General features: G+C 35.2%; 3 protein-coding genes and 1 long non-coding RNA gene across 4 annotated transcripts; 3 read left to right on the forward strand and 1 right to left on the reverse strand.

Moving 5' to 3' along the window:
- Positions 1-12,072: 12,072 nt before the first annotated feature.
- Positions 12,073-12,618, reverse strand: LOC142525963 (uncharacterized). The gene has a single exon (XM_075630244.1). It carries the CDS (start codon positions 12,616-12,618, stop codon positions 12,073-12,075), a length of 546 nt encoding a protein of 181 aa, XP_075486359.1.
- A 4,948-nt stretch (positions 12,619-17,566) lies between these two features.
- Positions 17,567-19,254, forward strand: LOC142527931 (uncharacterized). Its single transcript, XR_012815564.1, has 3 exons — positions 17,567-17,834; positions 18,131-18,299; positions 19,165-19,254. It is a non-coding gene; the product is annotated as an uncharacterized LOC142527931 (long non-coding RNA).
- A 110-nt stretch (positions 19,255-19,364) lies between these two features.
- Positions 19,365-20,763, forward strand: LOC142525964 (sialyltransferase-like protein 2; the record flags this gene model as incomplete). The annotated part of the gene is made up of 6 exons (XM_075630245.1): positions 19,365-19,523; positions 19,591-19,655; positions 19,751-19,905; positions 19,991-20,072; positions 20,539-20,619; positions 20,716-20,763. Coding segments are annotated over exons 2-6 (384 nt in total), but the record flags the coding sequence as incomplete, so codon positions are not given.
- Positions 20,764-23,775: 3,012 nt separating this feature from the next.
- LOC142527415 (thiohydroximate-O-sulfate sulfur/sulfate-lyase (nitrile-forming) NSP5) lies at positions 23,776-25,583 on the forward strand. The gene is made up of 2 exons (XM_075632216.1): positions 23,776-23,905; positions 24,480-25,583. The coding sequence occupies exons 1-2, from the start codon at positions 23,876-23,878 to the stop codon at positions 25,422-25,424; spliced, it is 975 nt and encodes a 324-aa protein (XP_075488331.1). The 5' UTR covers positions 23,776-23,875; the 3' UTR covers positions 25,425-25,583.
- Positions 25,584-27,934: the final 2,351 nt, after the last annotated feature.

The following is a 27,934-nucleotide window of genomic DNA, read 5'->3' on the forward strand; positions in this document are numbered from 1 at the left end:
TCGGGACTATTTTAATCACAAGCATTAATATAAGTTTATATACACATTTCTCGTGGGATCGACACTTGTACTCAATAATATATTTTACTATAACTTACGTCGTGCGCTTGCGAGCAATCAAGAAAATACGCAACAGTATAATACGAGTTATATTTTTTCATTCAAAATACATATTTTGTTTTTTTAAAATGTAAAATAAAATAAGTATCAAATATTATATCATGATAATACCATACATTATTTTGTTACAGCATGAGAATGTCAGCAGCGAAAACAACGTTGGGAAGGAACATGAAAATCGTGTACCAAATGATACACGAATGCTGTGTGCTTCACATTCCAAACAATAAACACAAAGTAAAACACCAAAATGAAAGCAAAAGTTAAAAAACATACGGATACAATACCTCTTTGTAAGAAGGGACCTTTTGCTTCAAAAAATGCGCACCTTACGTACAGTACAACCATTAGCATTGTTTAGCTAAATATATACATCAGTTATACCAGTACATTACCAAAAAGAAGAAGTAAAGATTACCAACCTTATTTCAGGAAGATTAAAAAAAATACATAATGACAACATTATATTCTTGATCCAAATTAAAATTTGACAAAATCAGTTTAAAATTAAATGAGTGTCGTAGTTGTCTAACAAAACAACCTTCTTTGTAAATGAAGAAGCTCACACATCTCATACCTCAAAACAAAACACCAAAAACAAATGAAATCATTATATTAGCATATTTTTTTGTTTTTGTTGAATATTACATTCATGTATTGAGAGGCATCAGGGAACAATTGAGTTACGAATCCAAACCAAAATTGTGACAAAGGAATAAAAATTCTAATGTGTGAATGTTGAAGCCCGTATCTCATTCTCATGATAATGAAAAGAACAAAAACTTTACATTATTTGATGAAATTGCTTGAATACCAAAAAGATAATTAAGATATTATTTAGAACTTGTTTCAAGCTTTTTTTTTATTTTGTAAAATTTCAAAGGGAACGACGATTCTACACGTTCTCATCTATTTATATTTAATTCAGTTATTTTTGTGTCAACTGGTGCAAACTTTGTATAATATCAAGAACCATTATTATACAACGGGAAACCTTGCACAACATCAGTAAATCAAATAGATATAATACCAAAATGGATGAATTGCAAGGAAGGCTTAAATATACGCTTCTTTTGCAAACCATTTGCATTTAAACCCATAAACCAAAACAAAATTTATAACAATAAAGAAAATAAAAAAGTGAGTAGATAACCATTACCTTTAAGGGCCGTCGCATAAGTTTTTGCTCTCCTGCGTTTCCTTTACGGTGATTTATGAATACCAAATAGAACAATTAGATGTTTTTATTTTCAACTGATAATTTTCATCAAATAAAAGGTGAAAATGAAAAACCGTGTGAATTGGGAAAAATAAGAAATAATTTTTTGTGAATTTTCGATAAATCAAACCTTTCGCTTTGTTGCCGAAATCTGATAATACACAATGTCCCTTGCTCATCGATTCGTCCTAAATTTGTATTTGTGCTGTCGAATTCAGACATATCAAAAAATGAATTCGTGTTTTATCGAATTCAATTTGGTTCCAAGAAGAATAAGATAAAATAGAAAATAGACATTTTTTAACAACATTGATTTGTTTTTTTTTTTTTTTTGGTTGGGTGTGCAGAGATGAGGGATGAATACATGAAATGATGACCCAACCTGTAATGAAGTCTACACCATTTTTATATTGCTTGAATTAACATGTGTACCACAAATTCAAGAGCCTTAATGATGTAGAAGGTATCAAAATGAGAAGTAACACCCACGAAGCAGTTAAGAAATGCAAGAATATTCCGAAACAGAATCAACGTACATTAAATAAGAAAAAAAATGACTGAAAAATTTATCATGTAGGATACACAACCAAGTTATTACGATTTAATTAAAATAACATTCAAAATAGTTGTGATTCAATATTAAAAATATAAATGTTATTGAAATAATTATTAACTTTACCAGAATGATTTCTAACTATAGTTATTAAGATTGTTTAAAATTCATATCATTGAAACAAACGAAAACATCAACAGAACACATACCAAAATAGGTGAATATTTTGGGTTATGCAAATACATACTGTTATGCAATTAAACATCTGCTTTAATGGCAAAGATCACAAATGTGATGTCTCATCATATAAATGTTTTTGAAATAATTATTAACTTTACCATAATGATTTATAACTATAGTTATAAAAGTTGGTTTAAAATTTATATCATTGAAACAAACGAAAAACATCAAACCACAATGTCCTTGCATCTGTACTCATATAGAGTGATACAAAATTGTATCAGAAATACATACAAGTGACATAACCTAGTTGCACACATATATCGTTTATGAACAGAAGAATTTAATTGGTGTCAGATAAGTCGCAAATCTCATGCTATGTTTTTTGTATCTAATGATCATCCTGATGACTACAATTTGAGGGCTTCACGTCAGTAGCATTCGATAGGATGCACATGTTATAAGACAAAAAGGTTAAAATAAAACCATATCAATTCAACTACATTTTTTCTTAGCAACTTCAATGATAATTGAAAAATAGACCGAAAATTTTCAACATTACGGAAGAAGGATAAATTCTTTTCCATTGTTAGTTAGCAGATCAAACCACAAAACATTGAATAGATGCAAATAAGGTGCAACAGGAAGAAAATAAGTTAAACTGGTCAGATTATATAGAAGTTTTCCAGAAACCTAAAAAGAAAATTGATACCATTTAAAATCTCAAAATAGTTTCAGAAGGGCAACATAAAAATTCAATCTTTAATATTTAAACAACTACAAAACCAATAACACGACAAAAAGAACCTAAAGGTACCTTGCAAGCCACAAGTCATCTGCTTATTCAGGGGTATAGGCCTCAAAACGCATAAATTAAACATGATTGAATCCAAATATTTCACTCATGTCAAACCAAGGACCAGACTGGTAGTAACAAAATTTTAAAAAATGTAATAAAATTTCAAGGTTTCCTGAAATAAATACTCAAAGGAGAAAGAAAGAAGAAGTGAAAAATAACCTTTTCACTTAGGGTCATTTGGTATGAAGTCTTTGCAAACAATATTTAGAAATTGCAAGAGAAATACCAGAGAACGAATAATTCAAGCAAAATATTGGAGGCAGGGACATGGAAAGATAAATGATATATAGGCAGTTGAAAGGATGAAAGGATGAAAGATAATGAGTGAGAAATTTGGAAAAATGAGTGTGCACAATACACTCGATCAAGTTGCACGTGTTTATTAGGGGAAATAATTGATTTGAATGTTTTGTTTTCAATCGGGAATACCGTGTACCTAAGAAATGAAATGCCCAAAATCAATAACACATAAGATGTAGATGTCAAGACACATACATTGTATGTACGCGATATAAATCAAGAGCGAAAAATAAATAATATCACCATGCCAACAAATAATTTTTAATATTACCATTCTTGATATCTAGTTCTTCCTGAAATACAAATTTATTTGCTGACGTAGCAATTGTTAGGATTATTTTGTCCGATAGATGCTACAAATAATAAGACTTTCAGTATAGGATGTAAAACAGTAAATTTGTGTTTTATCAGAATTAAATGTTGTGCCAGATGTTACAACATCTCGGACAACATCTATATGCAGCGGAAAATTAACTTTTTATAACACAAATTGATTTGAAATAAATAGATGGACAAGATTAAATATACACAAGTATAAATACTTGTGCGGTGCCTTATGGCAAAAATTAATCACTAGAAAAACCAAATCGTTTACAAAAACCTAACACTAGTGATTATGACAAAAATCAATTTCCTCAACAAGTTGAGAAAACAAATGCTTTCTAAAAACAAACAACCAGAATAAAACTAAAACAAGAAAGCAAAAACTTGATCCCGGAAACCACTATCAACTAGATGCAATCTTCAGTCAACATCGTTACGGATGTTGTCTATAGATGTTGGCACCATTCAACTTAACACGGGAATCACCACTCCAAACAGCAACGGCTTCGAGAATAATTTTTCTCTGTAAATCTCTACAACGTGTGTGTATGTATGGTCGATATTGAAGCGGCGGCTATCAATGAGCTTTTCTTCTTATTTATAGGTGAAGAATCATATCTCCTCAAAGAAACCTAAAATACAAGGAAAGTGAGAGTTTTATTAGGAATAAACTCTTTTTAAACACTAATACCATATCTCTTGAATTAAGATCTCATTATCTAAGGAAGGCAAAATCATATCAAATATTTGCTCAATCAAATTAACAAGGAAAACTCTATTAGGCAAATAAATAAAATATATCATTTAAAATCGAAATCTTATTTCCCTTCATTCTCCCCCTTTTTGCCTTTCTTGGACAAAATGAGATCAAACTCATTTATCCTTGTTAAGATGAAATCAACTCCCCCTGAGTTTTAGATTTTCTCATATATTCTTGTTAAGATCAAATCAACTCCCCCTGAGTTTTAGATTTTCTCCCCCTGAAAAAAATACTGTTAGTACGGGGTGTTGTTAGAATTGTTGGCAACACTTAATACAACACCTGCAGCAGTTCCATTGACAGTTAGAGATATTAGCCAAGACAAGAATACAAACAGAAATATTAATAGACAATTAAGAGCAGAGATAGAAACATTTAAGCCAACAAAATCTAAACATCATCATCTTCATCCTCCTCATCCTCAGTTTCTTCATCCTCACTGTCCTCTTCCTCTTCATCATCCTTGGTCCCAGACGACCAGCACCAGTTTGTTCATCTCCCCCTTTTTGTCCATGAACGGCCATATCTAACATGACACTGATGGCAGCAGCCAAACTCTCATAGTAGGCCAAGTCGGCCTTAGCCTGGGCAATTTTCTTAATAGCATGATCGAGATGGGTCTGGGCACCCGCTACGGTAATCTTCACATAACCAGGTTTAGGTGGTCGAGAGGTAGACGCAGGAGATGGTCCAGTAGCAGTCGGTGCGTTGGATGAGTCTTTCCATGGAAGGTCAACTTTGCGGTTTCCTTTGAACAGGGCCTTGGAAATTTTGATTGTTTCTCGAAAATCAGACAGACCCTCATCAACATTGCGAACAAAACCTTGAGACACCAGTATCCCATAGATCAGACTGGGAAATGGGAGTTTGGATGACTTTAATCCCCCATCAGCATACTGCATCACAGTGTAAAATACCATACGCTCAAAATTAAGAGTGCCATTGCCAATGGCAAACAGAGTCAGTGCTTGAGATTTGGTAACCACCGTGGTGTTTGTGGACGGCGTCCAATTCCAGGTGGCAACCTTGTGCAGGACAGAGTATAGGGTCGTGAGTTTAGCAGCTGAGACCTTGTGTGGATGGGCAGGGAATTTGCCAATCAATCCACCAGTTAGTACAGAGACTACCTCATCAAGATCTGGTGAAGGGCCTTCAGGAACAGATGGTGTGCTGTAGTAATCATTAATGATTTGCGGGTCAAAGTTATATATCTTGTTCCGCACAAAAACCTTGCCAAATTTGGCCGATCTTGGATCACTGACCCCCGATGAGAGATTGCCATAGAATTCAGCCACAGCTTTATGGCAATAGGGCAATACAGATGAGACGGTAGAGAGCAGACCACGAGTTTTAAGAAACTCGATCAAATTGTTTCGGGAGAAGGCTGCCATATCAGCGTTGCGTTCTTCAACAAACTCCCTGTTGGTATAGAGATCCCAGTTGGAGAGTGACTTCTCAGTATAAAACTTGGAGTTGTAGCTACCGTCTAGATCATACTCGCTAAGATCAGTGTTGTCAGAGGTGTCGGCAACATCGTTGACAGTATCCTCGTCCACTGCCTCGTTTGTTTCAGGGGCTTCATTGACTGCAGCAGGAGTATCAGCAGAATTGTTGGAATCAGTGGACTTTTCAGTTTCTTGGGGAGCAACAGGAGCGACAGGGGCGTCACTTTTCTGATTTTTCAGGTTGGCCATAAATTGGGCCAACGTGATTTCTTCTGCAGTGGAGGGCGAGATCTCTTGTGGAGGAACATGGGTTGTTTGCTCAGTGGTGTTAGAGGCATTGATGGAGGTAGACTTGCCTTCCGTAGGCGGAGGGGCACTCTTCTTGCGGGCCACAAACTCATAATTCGCATCATCAGAGTCATCACCGGAGGTGTCTGCTGGATCAATCACCGAGGGGCGAGTAGATGGCTGACCCTTGTATCGGAAACGTTTGCCCGGCGTGAGGTCTGGGTTATACCAGCTTGTCGTTTTGAGCGTCTTTTTGGAGGAGAGGGAGGATCGAAAACCCTAATGATAGGTGGGTTATCAATATCCTTAGGATTACCAGGCTCACCTGGCTGAATAATCTCCAGGGGCACTGCGTCTTCAACAGCAAGTATCAAAGGTAGCGGCGATTCTACAGTGGGTGTTGTAACATCATCTGTGTTTCCCATTTCACTTCGAATATCATGGGGGTCAAATCCCTTTCCTGCCATTGATGGTAGATCGAAAATTAATTTACGAACAGGGAGGAAAGTAAAAAAATTTTGAAACAATGAAATATTCCTTCAGAGAAAAATTTCGAGATGCCGCTGTGAAATTTAGAGAACCGATTAAGTAAACAGAGATGAATTAGGCGGTGTAACTCACAGAGATAATAATGAGCGCACAGTACAACGGTAAGAAAATTAGTAACAGATTATTCAAAAAGAACAATGGGTAGAAAAATAACCGTTACTGCCTTCAGAGTTTATCGCAATAATTTTGTGCAATATCAGTTCAAAAATTAACTCCAGACATAAAACCCACATCGAATTATAGCTCCACTTACCATCAAGGTGCACATTAATTCGATTTCCTGCGAAGATTGGATTTGTCACAAAGCGTCTTTGTTGTAATACAAATAACCTCATTACCCAATTCACACTGTTATGTTTATGCATGACTTATGGATGCCTAAAAACAAAATGGAACATAGATAAAAACATGAGAGCAAATATGAGATATGTTTACAGATGAAGTGTTGTCACAAATTTTGGCAACATCTCCAGTCAACACCCACAGTTCCTGAAAATAAAATTTGATAATCTTCACACTCAGTGACTTAATAATCTTTTTAACCTAGAAGTGGTAGCTCCCACACTAGAGGAACAGTCTTCATTGGACTCCTCTAGGTAGCTTTTTCCATTTTCTTCTATTTATGTGTTAATTTTAGAAGGGGTAGCTCCCACACTAAAAGCACAGCCTTCATTGGGCTCTTTTATGTAGCTTTTTCCATCTTTCCTTCTAATCACAGACCCATCACTTGATTTTTTAATTTTACTTCGTTTACTTGTCACATTGGTTAGAGTCAAGTGACCACACTTCAAATCTTTCTGTGACTAAGTTCACATGTAAAGGTGTGAAGTTTGATAACAAGGAATTGTAGGTGCAACAGAGAATTATGCTACACATGTTCAACACATCATATCACAGTATGAATGCAATGCAGAATGTCTAAGTCCTAGAAATGTATATGCAAATGAGATGTTGTCCGAGATGTTGTAACATCTGAGACAACATCCAAGAATGATTAGGCAGAACACATGCTGAGAGATTTCCGAAGGTTGGAAAATCTCTCAAAATCCAATGCTTTGATGAATATGTCGGCCAGTTGGTTATTTGTATCAACAAACTCCATTTGGATCAATCCTTTCTCTACAAGATCTCGAATAAAATGATGTCTTATGTCAATGTGCTATGTTCGAGAGTGTTGTACTGGATTTTTTGAAATGTTAATTGCACTAGAATTATCACAATACACGACTAAGGATTCACTTTTAAGCCCATAATCTTCTATCATTTGATTCATCCATAAAAGTTGGGTGCAAGCATTTCCAGCTGCCACATATTCTGATTCAGCAGTGGAAAGAGAAACACAGTTCTGTTTTCGACTATGCCAAGAAATCAGATTATTGCCAAGATAGAAACACCCCCCAGAAGTGCTTTTTCTATCATCTAAATCCCCAGCCCAATCAGCATCAGAAAATCCTACCAGGTTTGAGTTGGTTTCGTGTGTATACCATAATCCTAATTCAATTGTTCCTGCTATGTAACGTAAAATACGTTTAACAGCTTTCAAATGAGAAATTTTAGGATTGGATTGATATCTAGCACATAAGCAAACACTAAACATGATGTCAGGGCGACTGGCAGTCAAATACAAGAGGCTACCTATGATGCTACGATATAAGGTGTTGTCAACATTTTCGGCAACATCATCTTTGCACAATTTCTCACTCGATCCGATAGGAGTTTTCATGTGTTTTGGGTTTTTATTTGCAAATTTCTTAATCAAATTCTTAGCATACTTGCTTTGACACAAAAAGATGCCATCATGCATTTGTTTAATTTGTAAACCAAGAAAGAAATTTAGCTCACCAACCATGCTCATTTCAAATGTAGATGACATGCACTCAACGAAATCATCAGCATGCTTTTGAGAGGAAGAACAAAAGATTATATCATCAACATATACTTGACAAATAAGAATCTCACCTTTGGACTTTTGAATAAAAAGAGTTTTGTCTACCTTACCTCGTTTGAAGCCAATTTCGAGTAGATATTCAGTCAATCTCCCATACCATGCACGTGGTGCTTGCTTCAAGCCATAAAGTGCCTTCTTCAACTTGTATACATGATCCAAATGGTGTGGATCCTCAAAATCCTTAGGTTGTCTAACATACACTTCCTCACTCAAAATACCATTTAAAAATGCACTTTTAACATCCATTTGAAAAGGTTTGATTTTCATGTAGCATGCAACGGCTAGTAGTAGTCTGACTGACTCAATACGGGCTACAGGAGCAAAGGTCTCATCAAATCAACCCCCTCAACCTGTGTGTACCCTTGAGCAACCAATCTTGCTTTGTTTCTAATGATGTTTCCAGACTCATCGGTTTTATTTTTGAAAATCCATTTTGTACCAATTATGTTACCATGGTCAGGAGGTGGAACCAAGTCCCACACATCATTTCGAACAAATTGCTCAAGTTCATCATGCATAGCATTAATCCAAAACTCATCTTTCAAAGCTTCGTCAACATTTTTAGGCTCAATATTTGATATAAAACATGAAAATCTAACCTGTGAGTATGTAGAACTCATGCAAATCAGTCCAGCCATTTTTCGGTAATCAATCTTTTCTTTCTTCCGAGTTTGAACATCTCCACGCATGTTTCCAATTATTTGAGATGATGGATGATTTTTATGAATTTTGCTTGGAATACACGATCCATCATCTACTGTATCATCATTGCAATGCGGTTCTTCAGATTCAGTGTCTTCAGTGTCACATGTTGTGCCAGATGTTGCAACATCTGGGGCAACATCTGCATTTTCCAGTGAGATTGGATTGTCGAGAAGGTCTTCAACGTCATCTTCAGCAGTTTTCCTCTTGAGATCTGCACAATCATCAAACACCACATTAATGGATTCCATAATAGTCCTAGTTCTTAGATTAAACATGCGATAAGCTCGACTATTTGTGGCATAGCCCAAAAACAAACACTTGTCGCTCTTTGAATCAAACTTTGCAAGTTGATCCCTGTCATTCAAAGTGTAGCAAACACAACCAAAAACATGAAAATATTTAAGGTTAGGCTTCTTTCCCATAATGATTTCATAAGAAGTCATGGTTGAACCACTTCTTAAATAGACTCTATTTGATATATGCCATGCTGTATTAAGGGCTTCAGCCCAAAAACGCTTTGAAATATTCTTTGAGGCTAGCATCACCCTTGCCATTTCTTGCAGAGTCCTGTTCTTGCGTTCGGCAATGCCATTTTGCTGTGGGGTTTTTGGTGCTGAAAATTCGTGTGAAATACCTTTCCTGTCACAGAAGGATGAGAAGGATATGTTTTCAAATTCTTTACCGTGATCAGTTCTGATCCTTCTCACTTTTAAATTGTGGAAGTTTGAGATTCTTGTGAGCAATTGTTTAAACACATCATAAGTGTCTGATTTCTCCCTAATGAAGCTCACCCATGAAAACCGCGAGTAATCATCAACACACACAAAAGAATACTTCTTACCTCCAATGCTTTCTACTTCCATGGGACCCATAAGATCCATGTGCAGTAATTCCAGACAGCATGTTGTCCCAGATGTTGGCAACACTGGGTGCGACACACGCGTCTGTTTTCCCTTTTGACAATCTCCGCACACATATGATATTCCAGATGAAAGATTAGGCATACCTCTAACTGCATGGTACTTACTCAAGTTCTTCAAGGTTTTGAAATTTGCATGTCCGAGTTTTTGATGCCAAAGGTCAAGTTCGGTGATTTGCACATGTTTGCACGAAAGTTCCTCACTTATTTGATAGCAATTATCCGAAGACCTTGTACCTGTCATTATGCACTTGATAGATTCATCAAAAACTTCACAAGTGTGTTTATCAAACTTAACAAGCAAATTATCATCAGACAGTTGGCTTATGCTTATCAAATTTAAATTTAATCCTTCAACATGAAGCACATTGTGGAGCTTTGGTAGTCCTTCAACTTTCAAAGTACACTTTCCGACAATTTTTCCCTTAGCTCCCCCTCCATATGTAACTTTGCCACCTTTTTGCTCAACATAATTGGTGAGACATTCTCGTGATCCAGTCATGTGACGGGAGCTTCCACTATCAAAGTACCAATGACCTGCAGTGTTAGTTTTTAACGAGGTATGAACAACTTTACAATGAGTTTTTACCTTTGGGACCCAAAATTTGTCTTACTGTAGGTCGATGGTGGGAGGTGTTGTGGAAAGTGTTGGACAACATTCGGGGCAACATCCGACTCGACTTTTGATTCTTGCGATCATCCCTGAGTTTAAAACAATAGGGCCTGATATGACCAGGCTTAAAGCAGTAATGACATACATACCTGCGTTTTCTTTTCTTAGCAATTGGTGCAGCATGTTGTCTTTTTGATGAAGAGATTTTGATTGGTGAATTGGATTGTGGTTGTGGAGATGTATCAGCTTTTCCCTTCACAAAAACCGTAGACTTGGAAGATTCACCTATTTCAAACACACTGTCTTTGAACCCTAAGCCTTTCTTGTCATCTCTTCCCATCAAAAGTATGGATTCAAGCTTGGATGTGCTTGAATTAAACTTGGACAAGGTTTCAGTTGCCTTTTGAAGTTCTTCTTTAGTCTTACCAAGTTCCAAGTCCTTTTTGCTCAAAATTACTTCAAGTTTGGCAACTACGGCTTTTAGTTCAACGTTCTCCTTCATGAGACTTGAGTTCAACTTGTTTCTTTTGGTCCAATCTTCAAACAGCTCTTCATAAAGCTTTTGCACACTCTCAAGATTGAGTTCTTCATAATCAGCTTCTGATTGATCATCTCCACTCAAATTTCCAGAAGTTGTGGATTTCAAACATACTGAATTTTTGCAGATGTTGCGGCCAGGTGTGGCAACACCTAGGGCAACACCTAAAGGATTCACCTGCAGCCAGCAATTTTCTGTAAATAGTGCAGTCAAGGAGGTTTGAGTTTCTTCATCAGTGGATTTCTCCTCAGCATCGGATTCTTCATCGCTTAGAGACACATTGTAGCCTTTGTTTTTTCGCAGTCGGTTAGCACATTCATTGGCATAGTGTCCAAAGCCCTTGCATTCTCTACACTGCACTGAATCGTACCTTTTTGAATTGTATTGTCCCTTGCCTTCATTCCGTGGCTGAAATTGTTGCTTGGCAGGGTACTGTTGTGACTTTTCAGGTGCAGGCAGGCTAGGAAATTTAGATGGTTGTGCATTCTTCTTTTTATCTCGGATTCTTTTCAAGTAATCACCAAATTTTTTTGTGATAAAGGAGATAGAATCCTCGCAGAGATCAGAATCATTGACTTCTTGAGATATTTGAAGGAGTTCATTGTAGGAGTCATTTGAAGCTTGCAGTGCAATTGTTTTCCATTTATCCTTCTTCTGCATGTCCAAGTTCATTTCGAAAGTACGTAATGAACCGATAAGGTCTTTCAATGCCATCTTAGAAGTGTCCTTAGCCTCATCTATTGCGCAAATTTTTATGTTGAATCTTTCGGCAGAGAACGGAGGACTTTGCTAACTTGGCGCTCATTTGAGATAGCTTCTCCAACACTGAATGCCTCGTTAGCAATGTCCCGTAGGCGACGATCATACTCAAGTATGTTTTCAGATTCTTCCATCCTCATCATCTCGAATTTGGAAGTAAGCATCCTTAATCTGGTTCGTCGCACACTCTCAGACCCTTCACAGTGACTTTGGAGAATATCCCATGCACTTTTAGCCGAAGTACAGTTTGTGATTAAACTGAACATGTTCATGTCAACCGATGTAAATATAGCATTCAAAGCCTTTGAGTTGTGGTTCGAATTTTGCACTTCATCAGCAGTCCAGTCAGTTTCAGGCTTTGGCCGTTTGTCACCCTCTTGATCTATCATGACTGGTGGAGTCCATCCATTGATGACACGCTGCCATGCCCGTTCATCTAGAGATTTTATATAGTATCTTATTTTGACCTTCCATAGGCTGTAATTGGTACCATCTAGAACTGGTGGTCGAAGTGCTGCGTTTGCAAATGAATTGTCCATCGGATTAGTTCTGTCAAACAAAAACAAAAAAAAAACCAGAATCAGCACTTAGTATATCAAGAACCCGCTCTGATACCACTTGTTAGGATTATTTTGTCCGACAGATGCTACAAATAATAAGACTTTCAGTATATGATGTAAAACAGTAAATTTGTGTTTTATCAGAATTAAATGTTGTGCCAGATGTTACAACATCTCGGACAACATCTATATGCAGCGGAAAATTAACTTTTTATAACACAAATTGATTTGAAATAAATAGATGGACAAGATTAAATATACACAAGTATAAATACTTGTGCGGTGCCTTATGGCAAAAATTAATCACTAGAAAAACCAAATCGTTTACAAAAACCTAACACTAGTGATTATGACAAAAATCAATTTTCTCAACAAGTTGAGAAAACAAATGCTTTCTAAAAACAAACAACCAGAATAAAACTAAAACAAGAAAGCAAAAACTTGATCCCGGAAACCACTATCAACTAGATGCAATCTTCAGTCAACATCGTTACGGATGTTGTCAATAGATGTTGGCACCATTCAACTTAACACGGGAATCACCACTCCAAACAGCAACGGCTTCGAGAATAATTTTTCTCTGTAAATCTCTACAACGTGTGTGTATGTATGGTCGAAATTGAAGCGGCGGCTATCAATGAGCTTTTCTTCTTATTTATAGGTGAAGAATCATATCTCCTCAAGGAAACCTAAAATATAAGGAAAGTGAGAAATTTTTATTAGGAATAAACTCTTTTTAAACACTAATATCATATCTCTTGAATTAAGATCTCATTATCTAAGGAAGGCAAAATCATATCAAATATTTGCTCAATCAAATTAACAAGGAAAACTCTATTAGGCAAATAAATAAAATATATCATTTAAAATCGAAATCTTATTTCCCTTCAGCAATGATGAAAAAAATTTAATCTTGTGGAAATAAGAAACATGAAGTCATGGAAACTTAAAACATGTTTCGATATGTTAAATAGAAATATGATTAACTATTTGATAAATATAATATAAAATGTAAAACAAAATTATTAAATATGATAGATTTAGAAAAGAAGATCGAAAAAAGTTGTTATTTTTGTTAAAATTTTAAATTGAAAATGATGAAGAATTCAACCATGTAAATGTTATTTTGTAACAATAAAATTGAAGGCATAGTAAATAGAATATTACATAGAAATCATGAACTCTAACGTAGTTAACGGATCCCATTATATTACAAAACCAGGTATCTTAGCCTGCTTGTAGGGAAACATAGAATACAAAACTACAATCTCCAGTTGGACGTTCAATTTTCAGAGAATAAAAATTGAAAGATGATATGAACGTAAGCAAACACAGACATCTCATTTAGAACAAAGAGAGACTCATATCAAACATCAACAATTAATCAAGATATTGGTAGCATGTGAAGACAAAAATTAGAACATTCACATTCAAATATATATAAATTAAACACATTAAAAATCATTAAAAAAACTCATAGAAACTTGAGAAGAACACGATAAAGAAAATTGAGCACCATTTTCACACCAATTGTACAAACATAAAATAAAATTAGATAGATGATAACAAATCAAAAAAATCAAATCACGACAATATTAACATTGAACATCGAAAAAAAAAAAAGCAAAATAGAGAGATTAACCTAGGGAATTAATAGTCTGAGGGTGGGCAAAATTTTAAAAAAACACACCCCTAGGGAATTCACCGAAAATATGCGAAACATAAATTTATAAATTCAAAGGAATTCGACGGTAACAAAGAGAAGAAGGGAGAGATTAACATACCTCTCACTTGTACAGATCTCTCTCGCTATATTCCCTATGTCTGTTTTCCCGAGGAGCGAACCAAAATCGAAATGCTGTGGAGATTAAAGCGCATATATACGAAGAGGGCAAAGAATAGGACAAACCATCCGTTCGTCGAAAGACAGGGAGAACTTCTATCGAGTAAGATTATAACGTCCCGAAAATCAAAAAGTCCACGTGAACCACGTGCATGCAAATAATTAAATTTTTTTGGTATTTTATTAAATTCTTTTAAAGCATAAAATATATGTTTATTTCATTAATTGTTTTTATTATTTTTATGCATTATTATTGCATGATAGGATTTAATTCATGAAATTTTAAAAGTTCATGAACTATGATTTTTAAGTTTCATTTCGAACTCGAACGAGGAACATGGACCGAACCGGAGAATTTTCAAGAAAATTCCTAATTTTAATTTATCGGGCTTAAAAACCTTTTTATTTTAATTGAGGCTCATTAGTACAAGTTTTAATTAACCTAAACTATACTTAAAATTAAATTAAAGCTACCCTACACTCATTATTAATATTCCCACCAGCCGACCCGCTCTCACCTCTTCTTTATGTACGTGGGTTCAGCAGCATTTCTCTCCATGAATTGCAGCTGGTTGCCTCGGTTTCATTTGTGCTTGTGAATTAATCCATCCGGCGTTTCTCCATTTCTCTTTTCTTCAACCACTCCATTATCTTGGTTTCAGCAGCTCCCACCATCCTCATTCTAGGAAAATAATAATAATAAAAAAAAAAACCAGCTGAAGGCTTCGGCCATCTCTTGCTCTTGCAATAAAGTTCTCCGGCTTGATTCCCGACGTTCGTTCTTCGTCATTCTTGCGTAGGAATCACCAAGGCACGCCCTCGTACCCTTATTTCTGCATCATTTACGTCATATATATTCTGTTATGTGTGTTGTTTATGGAGGTTTCCTTCGGCATGTGCAGATCCGAGTTCCATGTTTTGTTTGTTTCGGTCCATGCATGTATCACTCTTTTGCATTTCACGTTTAATTTTCTGGTGCAAGGGGTTGCTGATGAGAGCCATGAGGGGCCATAAGCGTCGAGAAGGAAGGGATAGTAGGTTGGAATCGAAGCTTGCTCGTGGTAAAAGGGCCGATCGGGGAGATGGGAAGAGGGGCCACATTTTTTTGAGGGTAGATCGAGTTGTGGAGTGAGCCGGCAGCGTGAGAGGCTGTTCCAGGCCATGGACCAGCCTTGCTGGGTCTGAACCATGGCTTAGAAGGGGTCACAACCTGCTGGACACGCCTTTAGAACAGCTGGCGGTGTTGAGGTGAGGCGGCCGCGTGAGGGTGTTTTTGGGTTTTAGCGATAGCGTTTGTAGTGTAGGCTGTATGGGGCTAGGTCCGTGAGTCCATTGAGTCCAGAGGGGTCCTAGGGTGGTCAGGTAGAGATGGGTTAGGAGCTGGTTCCTTCGGTGTAGAGCTAGGGTCGATATATGGTGGGTATGGTGAGATATGGTTTCGAGGATCACTAGTGTCTTTTTCCAGCAGTGTGCAGGGATGGTTCGAATGATTTGTTGGTCTGGTATTGGTGGTTTTAGAGCCTTTTAGATGTCCCTTAACTGTGGTAAAAAGTTGGGAAAGTTTTGGTTACGTTTCCGTTTGATTCGGGTTAAAACCGGGACATCGGTTCAAGTTTTAAAACAAATTAGTTAAGTTGTGAATTTGGCTCGAGTTTACGTCTAGGAATGATTTTAAATATGTTTTGGGACATTTTTAGGAGTTTGGTAAGCTTCGGATCAAAATAATGAGTTTTGGATTTATCCGGGATTTAATCGTCGCACGAAACGTTAGTTAAAGGATTAATGGAAACGTCCAGATTTAAGCTTAATAAAATTATGGGAAATTATATTTAAGCTCAAATAATTATTAGAAGTCTAAGTTTTTAATTTGGGAATTTTATGCTAAGGTTTGGTTTAATTCGGGATTAAAACGCATTAATAGGTTATATTTAAAGATTAATTTAAAAGTCATAGATTTAAGCCAAATAAAAATATGGGAAAGTTCTTGTAAGCTTAAATAATTATTTGGGACGTGTTAGAATCAATGGAATTAAGAAAATGTCAAAGAAGTGAAATTTTATGTCTATGGGCAAAATGGTAATTTTTGGGTTTCCAGGGCAAAATGGTCATTTTGCACCTGGGGTGAGATGTTTGTCCTGGCAGCGCCCTGAGCACATTTCTATCATGTTTTTAAATGTTTATGCATCATGTTTATGATTTTTACGCAATTATAATAAATACGGTGCATGCTTGGTTTAAAGGAAAAATTACGTATATGCATTATTTTATTAAGTGATGAATATGATAACACGTTTTGAAGGAAGTGATTTAGTTGTGACTAATACGATGACATGATGATATGATTGGAGATATCGTGAGGGAAAAGGCCTCAGAGGGAGCCCGTTTACGGGAGAAGGCCCCAGAGGGAGCCCGACGATCGTATTTCCAATTGACATGATATGATGATATGATAGGCCAAGGCCCAGTTGACGGGTGAGAGTGTCGCTGGTGTCCCCGCCGCCCAGTACTGTGGTTACACGTAGATGGATCCATAGACTGACATGATGATACGAAAGTCACAGCTAATGAACTGAATTCAATTAAAAGAAAATGTATACGTATATGATGATATGAGATGACATGCTTTAATATGATACGATTTTACACGACACGTATACGTATATGATGACATGCTTTGACACGATACGATTTTACATGACACGTATATGTATATGATGACATGAGATGACATGTTTTGACACGATACGATTTTACACGACACATATACGTATATGATGACATGCTTTGACACGATACGATTTTACATGACACATATATGTATATGATGACATGAGATGACATATTTTGACACGATACGATTTTACACGCACTACAAGAAAAAATGGCTATACTGACATTTTCTTAGTGACATTTTTAAAATAATGTCGTTATTATATACATATCATGACATTGGTTACACATAAAATTTTTAATAAAAAAAATATTAAATTAGATATGTTATAATGACGTTTTTAATGAATGCCACTAAAAGTTCTTATTTTTCCCACTCATTTCCTATTTTTTAATCTCTCACTCTCACTCTCACGGCCATACATCTCTAAAAAAAAATTCTCTCTCCAACAATCTTAGTATCTCAACCCAAATCGGCATCCTTCCAATCCCTTGTATCATTGCACAACACCACCTTCTGCCACCATAGCCACCGTGAATCATGGCTCATGACATGTAGCTTCGGTCTAAGCCATGAATCGAAGGATTTGAGCCCCGATTCGGGCGACTCGAAGCCCTAGAGCGAGTCTTGTTTCTGCAATTTCTTGTGCCGTCTTGTTCGAGATTTCCAGCCTAGTTCTTGGTGAGTTTTATTAAAGTCGTAATTGTAATTTATAGAAAACGTGTTTTTCCTATTCTTGCACTTCTTCCTTGATTTAGTATAAATAGGCTAGAGTCTTCGGTTGTATTTTTTTGCGGGATTTCTTTTTCACCTCAATAAACGGTTTTCAGCAATGGGAATTTTCCCCACAAAATGGTTTCCTCATTTATCTTTCAACAAGTTTTCTTCAGTTTTTGACAGTATTTTCACCTGTTGTTGAGCATTAATCTAATTCACGATCAAGCCCAACTTTTCCATGTTTTTTCTCACGGTTTCAGTGGTGAACAGTGACTTTCGGCAAGTTCCGCCGATGCTCCGCTGTCTGCTCGGATGTATAGGCCTACGACCAACAATTTCATTATTTAAGGCTATTGATCGAATCGCAAGATCTTGTCCTCCAACAAATTAACATGGCAGTTGCCAATGTCTTTTGCTGGATTAACTAACGTAAAAGATTTTTAAATACATTGTATTATCACCTTTAATCTAATTTAATTTTTTGAAATTCTCTAGTTTGTTGAATGGTATTGCTACTGCGTTGCAGTAGAATAAATGATCTCAGCTTAAGTGGGAGAATTCCTGACTTCATTCACAACTGGAAAAAATAATAGAATAACGCCCATTATAGTAAGCTTTGAATAAGTGGAGCAGAGGTTCAGAAGCATAAAATTAACTTCAAATCATATGCGTTGATGTTTGTGGTTGATAATAGAATAATGACTCGGTTGACTTCTCCAAGTTGTGTGTCCTTGGTATCATGTACGTAGGCATGATTCTTTGTATTTCATTGAGTTTAATGTTAATCATCGTAGGCGAAGATAATAAATTTCTGCCGATCACTGAATACTGTTTTATTCACTACATTTCTGATGCCGATAGATGCCTACTACTTTTCGTTCCTCCTAATGAATTTTTTAAAAAACAAACAATATTATTTGATTTGTAAATAGCACGTCTTTTTGTAAAAAGGGAGGCTTAGTGTTACATATTTAGCTGTTATACCACTTTTTGAATAATCCACCTCCTTAAATACCCATTGTTGAGTTACTATTTCCATATAGACCTGTAACACTGTCAATGATGGGATGGTGTTTAACAGGCTTTATTTGAAGAAAAATTTGATGCCCAGCCTTGTGATTGTTTGCTCTCCAGCTATACTTCGGTTTTTCTTATTGTCTCAATCTTATTGCTTTAGTATGGCGAATAAACATTTGGTGCTCTGAAACACTTATGAATATGAATGCTACTTTTCAGTAATTGTTGATGTCTGTAATCCCTCCACTTTCCAAGTTCAATTTTATTTTTGCTGCAGGAATCGATGTAAGAATAAAACTTTGTGCATGGAGAAACTTGCTCTGGTGCTCCCTGACGGACCACCTTACGTACCAAGGAAATTTGGTCGATGTGCTGTTATTGATAACTCTGGCGATCTTTTGAAAACTAAATTTGGCAAAAAAATAGATAGCTATGACGCGGTTTTGAGAGAAAATGGAGCACCTATTCAGGTTGTCATTCTAATTTTATTTAACTTCCGCTTGTGATATCCACATGCTCTCACCGTTGCCTTGTGCTTTTTGCAAAACTTTTCAGAAAATGTAGGTACAAAAAGTACGTTCCGCCTTCTCAATAGGGGCTCCGCAAAAGCTCTTGATAAAGTTGCAGAGTTGTATGGTATGAACATGATTCACTAGTCTTTAACATTATTCTCGTGTGGAAGTTAACAAATTCGAATTTTCAGATAAAGGAAAGGAAGTCTTGATTGTTAAAACAACAATTCACGATATCATGAACAAGATGATCCAGGTGTTTATACCTGCCAATTTACTCTAGTAAATTAAGTTTGATCCTATGTGATTTGTGAAAAATCTAATTTTAAATACTTATCTTTCTACTTTTAGGAAATTCCAATACTAAATCCTGTATATCTCATGCTGGGATCATCATTTGGATCAGCTGCAAAAGGTACTGAACTTAAGGCTCTTGAATTCGCTCTTTCCATATGTGACACTGTTGATATGTATGGTTTCACTGTCGATCCTGGTTACAAAGAATGGTACGTAGCCGTTGGAAGAAGTTTCTGAATGCATTTTTTTTAAGTTTGTATTGTTTCTTATTTTGGAGCCTCTGTATAACCTCAGGACCAGATATTTCTCAGAGTCTAGACAAGGCCATACTCCTCTGCATGGTAGGGCCTATTATCAGATGATGGAATGCCTTGGAGTAAGCTCGAAGCTTAAATATTTTAATGCTGAAGTTGTACAAATGATTTAGGTTTACACGATGATATTGCCTTGTCCTGCATATTCATCGTAAATCTACATAACTGCCTAAACACGTTGATAAACTATAGGAATATAATACAACTTTGTTTGATCACAAAGTTTGCCTTGCCCTTTGTTGCTGAAATGTTGCGAGCGATTATCTTATGGTTCTTTGTGTTATTCCCGTTTACTCTGCTAACTATATCAGTTAGAGACACATTTACTTAATATGAGGAGCTGTGCCAGGAACTCAATGAGTTTCGCAATAGGGGCACTTCCTTTGAGCTATATTAAGCTGACTTTAAAGTATGCAATTATATTTGAAGGGTCATTCAATCATAAATATATGATTCATTTGGCATCAAATATCAAAGATTCTGTATATCTATACTGTCATACTTCAAAGTGAAATTACTACATTGCAGGTTTATGGAAATGGTTTGATAAAAAACGAAGGGCTCAAAAGGGGATTGCAAAATATGGAATCATCTGACTATGAAAAATTGGTAAGTTGTTTTATAAACTTCAACTAAATTACTTTCAAAGATATTTGTTTTCACAATCACTATGAATAAATTATGGATTTTGATTTTTTGGTGAAGGCTACAATGAAAGAACTAGAAAATCAACTTCCTGAAGATGAGGAGGATGATCAAATTGGTCAAAATGACGTATTTGCTCAAATCATTTCAATTAACTAGTATGTATTGTTATGTATGTCATGTTAGTATATTTTTAAACCAATATCAATTATATTTGCAGTTGACAGTTAATGACGAAGATTTCTACTAGGTGAATTTGGATAAATAATAATTTTCTAGTTTATCATTTGGTATGATATTCACTAGTTTGAATTAAATTTTAATATCTTTATTTTGTGCTTCTTTAATTTTATTTCATTCATACAAATATATGAATTTTTATTGTAGGTCACAAGAATATTGGATTTTGATTAAGATAAGATGGTTGAAGAATGAAGATGCGTCACAAGTTTGCTTATGTTTTGCTCTACAAGACTTAATTGTTTGCTAGTTCTTAAACTAAATACATTTGGTACATTTGTTGGAGTATAGATGTTTTTCGAGGTAACAAATTTGTTAGTCTTATACATTAATGATTGTAAAATTAATGACAATTATTTATTAACAATTTAATTTCTATTTTAAAATTTTGTATTTGTATTTATGTTAATTTTTTATATCTTTGAATATTATATCATGAAAATATTGAAAATCGATGACATTTCATAAAATATGACATTTTTTATGTCACAATAAAACATTAAATAATGTACATAAAAAATGTCAATGTAAAACTCATATAGAGACATTTCAAAAAGTCATTATAAACAACTATTAATGACAATTTTCAATGTCTTCATATACTAGTATAGAAGACATTTGTAAGTGTCATTACAGATTACATAATGAGATATTTTAAATTAACATTATAACCTATCATTAGTAACATTTTTTATTGTCACTATAAATAACATACACGACACTTTTAATTGTCATTATAAATGATTTTAACTGACATATAAATTTGTCATTATACTATAATAATAAGGCATGTATAAATGTCTTTAAAACATGAGTTTTCCTGACAATTAAAATTGTCATTATATGAATAATTAGTAACACGTATGAAGTTGTCATTAACATCTTATAATGACATTAAAAAGTGTCAGGAAGTTTAAGACGACATTGGAATAGACGACATTTGTTGGAGGTGTCACTAAAACTTAAATGTCACTAAATATTGAATATGATGACATTTATGAATGTCACCATAAGCATTTATTCTTGTAGTGACGACACGTTTACGTTATGCTTTTAAATTCATGAAAGATATGTTGAGTATGATATTTTTCACTACTGTGTGCTATGTATATATACTTGTTATTCCTGGTACAGGTGTGTTGAGTCTTTAGACTCACTAGGCGTGTGTGATGCAGGTGAGCTAAATGTTGAGGAGACTGGAGGTGCCGAACTCTGAGTAGGCAGACCTGGTGCGATGATACAACCCGAGGACCGCATGTTTTCCGCATTACGATTTATGCAATTGAGAGGAGACGAACATTTTCTTACGATGATGCTTTTATGATTTTACACTTTTACGTTTACGTATGATTTTGGACGAGTTTGGTTATTTTAAACTACGCTATTTTTACTGTCAAATATTTAAGATCATTTTTAAAAATGTATTTCGAAAATACGAACTTTTATTAAAAAAAAATATTTCCGCATTTTTTAAAAAATGAGTGAGATATTACAAAGATGAAAAGGAATATTGTGCTGAGAACTAACAAAATTATAGTGACGGTGGTTTTAGAAAAGCAAGGAAAGATCCTACTGTTCGCAGGAAGAATGGAGGTCGGAGCCAACAAATCGATCATGGAGTTTTCAGGTTTGAATTGATTTTCAGAGAGAAGATTTGTGTGTGTGGAACGGTTTGTTGGAGATCTAAAGTGATTTTGAAACAGAGATATTTTTGGGGTGAAGCAAATGGTCAAAAGTGTCAATAAAAAATTGGTGTTTTTATGAGCGAAGATCTTTAATAAAATAGTGTATATATATATATATATATATATATATATATATAAATCTAACGTTCGTATTGCGTACTTGTAAAAAAAATATAATTAATTTTATTTATATTTTAATGAAGATCATACAATAATTGTTAAAAATATCAAGAGATTAAACTACAATTTTGAAATAATAAATTATAAAAAAATCCATAACATATGTTAAGTGATTGTTGAAACGGCAACATTCTCAATCCTTAACAAATACTTGATCAATTGAGTTTACAAATCATTTGCTTTAAAAATTTGACACTTTATTAATATCATAATGTAAAAGCATTTTGAAACTATTCATAACTCTCTGTTTATTAATAGTATAAATATATATTCTCACAAAGATAGGGAAATCATTAGGGTTGAAATATGACAGTTCACCAAAATGTATTAAAAATTTAACCTTAAGAAAATTTATCCCAATTAAGCTGATAATAATAAATTGAATCATTTAGTATCAAACTTTTTAAAATTATATATAGAGGGAAACGTACTTTTTAACCTTTTTTATTACCAGTTTTTGTGAGATAAGATTCTTGTCTGATTGGGCAGTATATCTATGCTATTTTATTAAATTTGAGACATTTAAATTAATTAACTTTGGTGTTATGGTCTGTTTTAATAATTATATATATTAATAAAATGTTAAAATTATAATGTTATTTTTATGTAGTTCAGCGGATAGAGTTGTTTTTTGGGGTTTAGGTTATAGGTTCAATTCTTATTGATCTCATTTTTTTTATTCTTTTATTTTTCAATTTATTTTTTAATTTATATATCAAATTACAGTATAGTCCATCATTATTTTTTATAGTTATATTTTGATCTTCATTTAAATATAAATCAAATGAATTATAAAAAAATATTATACAAACACGCAACGCGTAAGTCAGTGTTAGTTGTAAATTAGGAATTCCAGCTATCCTCAAACAAAGATCAAATTGCAACTACTGGGGCAGGTGCATCCGCAATACGGAATAACTTAACTTCGGGATTTTGTAGTTTGAAGCCAAGTTTAAGGGCAAATTTGGGACTTTAAAGCCATGTATAAGGGCAAATTTGACCACTGCTTGCACAGAATAATTATTTATTTATTATTAATATAAAGTCACAGATGAATCATCAAGTGCTGGGGGAGAGTGGAAAAAAATTGGAAGTCAGCACAATTTTTCTTCACGATGGCTCTTGCACAAGGCAAATGGGTTAAGGTCTATATTTCATTTCATAGTTTCTAATTATTTCTGCAAATATTCGCCGTTTTTTGCTGTTAGTGCTTTGTGGGTTTTAATTTTATATGAAGTTGAGATTATCTAGTTTTTGTGAGTAGGGCTGATAAAATTTGGAGGATAGGTGCTGTTTTCGTGATTAATTTCTCTTGATTTCTGTAGAGATTTTGAAAGCCTGATTTCTTGATTTAAATTTCCGTTTTCCAACCCAGAAGTTTTGTAATAATGCTAAATTTTGTGGTGAGAAAATGGGATTTTGATTATTGTAGTCGTAGACAAGTGAATCTGTAGTCATTAAATAATTTGTTCTTGCATTGCTCGGGCCTAAAAATCATTTTGGTTGGTCTTGTATACAATACGACGGGCCAGAAAGCTCCCTCCATGAAGTTTTATGAGTTTAAAGCCCACTTGTCAATAAGAGTGGAAAGAACTTGTTTAAACTTTTTGTTTGTCCGGAAATATTTTTTCTGTTGTTGTTCTTGATCTTCTATGACTCAACGACCTCAAAATTTTATATGAAAATTTAATTTTATCTGGATATATTCGTCGTCTACAGCTGGAACAAAATGGGACAGGACCTGGAGCGAGAAGCTCACATGCGATTTCAGTTGTAGGAGAAAAGGCTTACTCCTTTGGTGGCGAATTCAGGCCTCGAGTCCCTGTGGATAACTGCCTATATGTGTTCGATCTTAATGACCAAACTTGGTCTGTGGTTGATGCCACCGGCGATATCCCCCCACCTCGTGTTGGTGTCACAATGATATCCATTGCTGAGACCATATATGTTTTCGGTGGGAGAGATGCAACGCACATGGAGCTTAATGAATTCTATTCTTTTGACACACGCACCAACACATGGGCAAGTCTCCCGACTGGTCCCCCTCATCGAAGTTACCACTCAATGGCAGCAGATGATAGACGAGTATATGTATTTGGAGGGTGTGGTAATGAAGGACGACTTAAGGATTTGTGGGCGTATGACGTTGTTGATAAAGAATGGATCATGTTTCCTTTGCCGGGAGAGAGTTGCAAACCTAGAGGGGGACCGGGATTGGCTGCTGTTCTTGGAAAGATTTGGGTCGTCTATGGTTTCTCTGGCGAAGAACTTAATGATGTGCTCTACTTTGACCCGAATGAAGGGGAGTGGGTTGAAGTGGAGACGAGTGGCGAAAAACCAACAGCTCGAAGCGTTTTTGCAACCTTCGGAATTGGTAAGTACATTTTCGTGTATGGTGGGGAGATTGATCCGAGTGATTTAGGCCACCTAGGTGCAGGTAAATTTTCGAGTAAAGTTTATGTACTGGACACTGAAACACTAGTATGGAAACAATGGGAAGATGGATCAGATTCAGGTTACCATCCAGGACCGAGGGGATGGTGTGCATTTGCTGGTGGGCAGCGACAGGGGAATGAGGGATTACTGGTGTACGGTGGGAACTCGCCCAGTAATAATAGGCTTGATGATATCTTTTTCTTTACTCCTTATGTAGATACTTGTTGAATCTTAAGGCGGGGGGTGGACTGGTTCTTTTGTTGTGGTGATGGTGTTTGGATCCAGTGGTTGTGTTTTTATTCACGTGCTTTTCTCAACATGTATAAAAGTAAAACCTGAACTGATGTGCTAATTCTTGAGTGAAATAGATCAAAAGTGATCCTGACATTTATGGCTTGAAAGAGTGACAAAATATTAACTTCCAATATAAATTTACACCACTTGCATGCATAATCCTGTAACTTTCTGTCAGCACCTTGAAACATAAATTTACTGATCTTGCTTTGGCTCAGCAAAAAACGAAACACTAATCGAACTTCGTGTGTACATTATGACTTTTTCTGCAAGTTTATCGTGCAGCAACAGCACCAGCCTGTGGCGGGTAAGAATTTATCTTTAAATTGAATTATTCCTATAATGACCTGTTATTATGCATAAATTTGCTCAATCTTCTTTAGTATATTAGTTTATCATGTTTGAATAAACTGTTGGAGCACTGTTTTCTCATACTCAAGGCGCAGGGGAAGTTTAAAAATTTTAGTTTTAACTTTCTAATCATTCTTTGAGCGTCGTATGATTTAAAGCATTAATAAGGTGTTTAAATTTGTTTGACTTTACATATTTAACGTTGGTTCCGGTTACTTCGGTTTTTAGCGGATGTAACACTTCTTGTAATTCTTTACGAACGGATCTCTCATTTTTTTCATCTAATCAGGTCCACAATCGAAGACTAGATTCATCGTACTAAGGAATCTTAAACAATTTTGCGTCAAGACTAGATTGCTTGAATTTCTGAAATCCGGTGAGAATGTGGTCGTGGATTTTTCTTGTGAAAGTGTGGTGGCCACAATTCATACGAGTGAAAGGGAAAAAATTTTGGTGGACGCAACAATTTCAAAAAATCATATTTTAAACAAGAAAACCGAGCACCCATTTAGTGTGTAGCAAATACCAAAACTAACACAAATGTCATACATATAGTGTTTTAGAAATATACCTATCAATCACAAGGATTGATGTTTTGGCTTCAACTAAGTTGTAAACAACTTAGCTCTTGAAGGGTTGACAATCTACAAGCTTCCAAGACCACTCCTTGCTCAAATGGACTCCATCTTTCAAAATTAAGTCCACAACTAACAAGGTAGATCCACTCTAATTTTGCACTAGAAAAATTAGAGAATTTTTCTTTGAGAAGGGTATATTTTCGTCAACAAAATGAAGCAAAAATTGGAGAGGATTTTTTTAAAAATTTCGGCCAATGGGGTGGTTTAGAGGAGAGAAAAAAAACTTTTCTTGGTTGTGTGGAAAGTAAAAAGTTGCATGTGCATGTCATGCTTAGTTTGTTGAAAAAGTTGTCTCAAACCCTTCACTTCCTAAGCATGCAATTTTATTTGGGCTTGTAACAATTACAAAGCCCATGTACTTTAATTTAAATATATCAAACAAATTTGAGACCAATTAAACCATACATGAATTTACTCAAGCCCACTAGTTCAATAATTATTTCTAATTGGGACTATACAAGGTACAATGTTATTTAATTAATTCAGCACTTGAATTAGTTTAATTATTTGGATTTTACTAGGTCCACTAGTGTTTAATTAATTTAACACTTGAATTAATTTAATTTAGTCCATAATAATGTTTATGAAAATCACAATTTTCAAATACATTATTCACTTGATCAACTTTTAATATAGGAATACTTGCACAAATTAAAAGTTACATTCCACATAATCTTCTTGTAGAAGTCATACTTCTATTTTTTCCTCGTGCTTATAAACTCCTTTATAAGCCGTTCAACACATTGAACTATTTTTCTTCTCAACGGGATCTAGAAAGTTAACACTCGTGTGGCCCTCAATGGTTCATTGATACAACTAGCAGTGTGTTCACATCTCAATGTGATTCGAGACTAAACCTGTCCTCATATGAGCATATCCCAAATGCTCCATTCTTATTTATCAACTCCTTGATAATAAGAACGTCAGAACTCAAGTCTGATAGTACTCAACCAATCATGTTAAATGCCTGGCATCATCGCTTACATGATTCCCTAGGTATCAAATGATAAAGCCTGCAAGAACCATTCTATTATGGTTAGCATACAGTACGGTCCCTTTATCTCATATATCCCGACCGATTCGAAAAATATTGGTATATCGAGAGATGTCAAAGAATCGATACTATGTGTCATGTCGTAGTTGCATCGATGGTGTAATCTATGAAACCTCTTTTCATAATTACCACCATTACTCTGATCAGAGATTTCAAACTACATACACATGAGATCACATATGATATCCATGCCCCGAAGGTAAGTGGTGAATCCCCGACTACAATGTATCGACTCCTATATGTTTCGACAAAACACTCAACCTTGCCACCTGATGACCCCATCAGAGTCGGTAAACAAGTCAAAGTGCAATGCTAGTATATAGAGTCTCAATGTTGTCCCGGGTCATAAAGACTAATGGTGTACAACCATAAACTAGGACTTTTTCACTCGATAAGTGAGA

This window comes from Primulina tabacum, chromosome 15 (assembly GCF_025594145.1).
Source record: "Primulina tabacum isolate GXHZ01 chromosome 15, ASM2559414v2, whole genome shotgun sequence".
Lineage (NCBI taxonomy): Eukaryota > Viridiplantae > Streptophyta > Magnoliopsida > Lamiales > Gesneriaceae > Primulina > Primulina tabacum.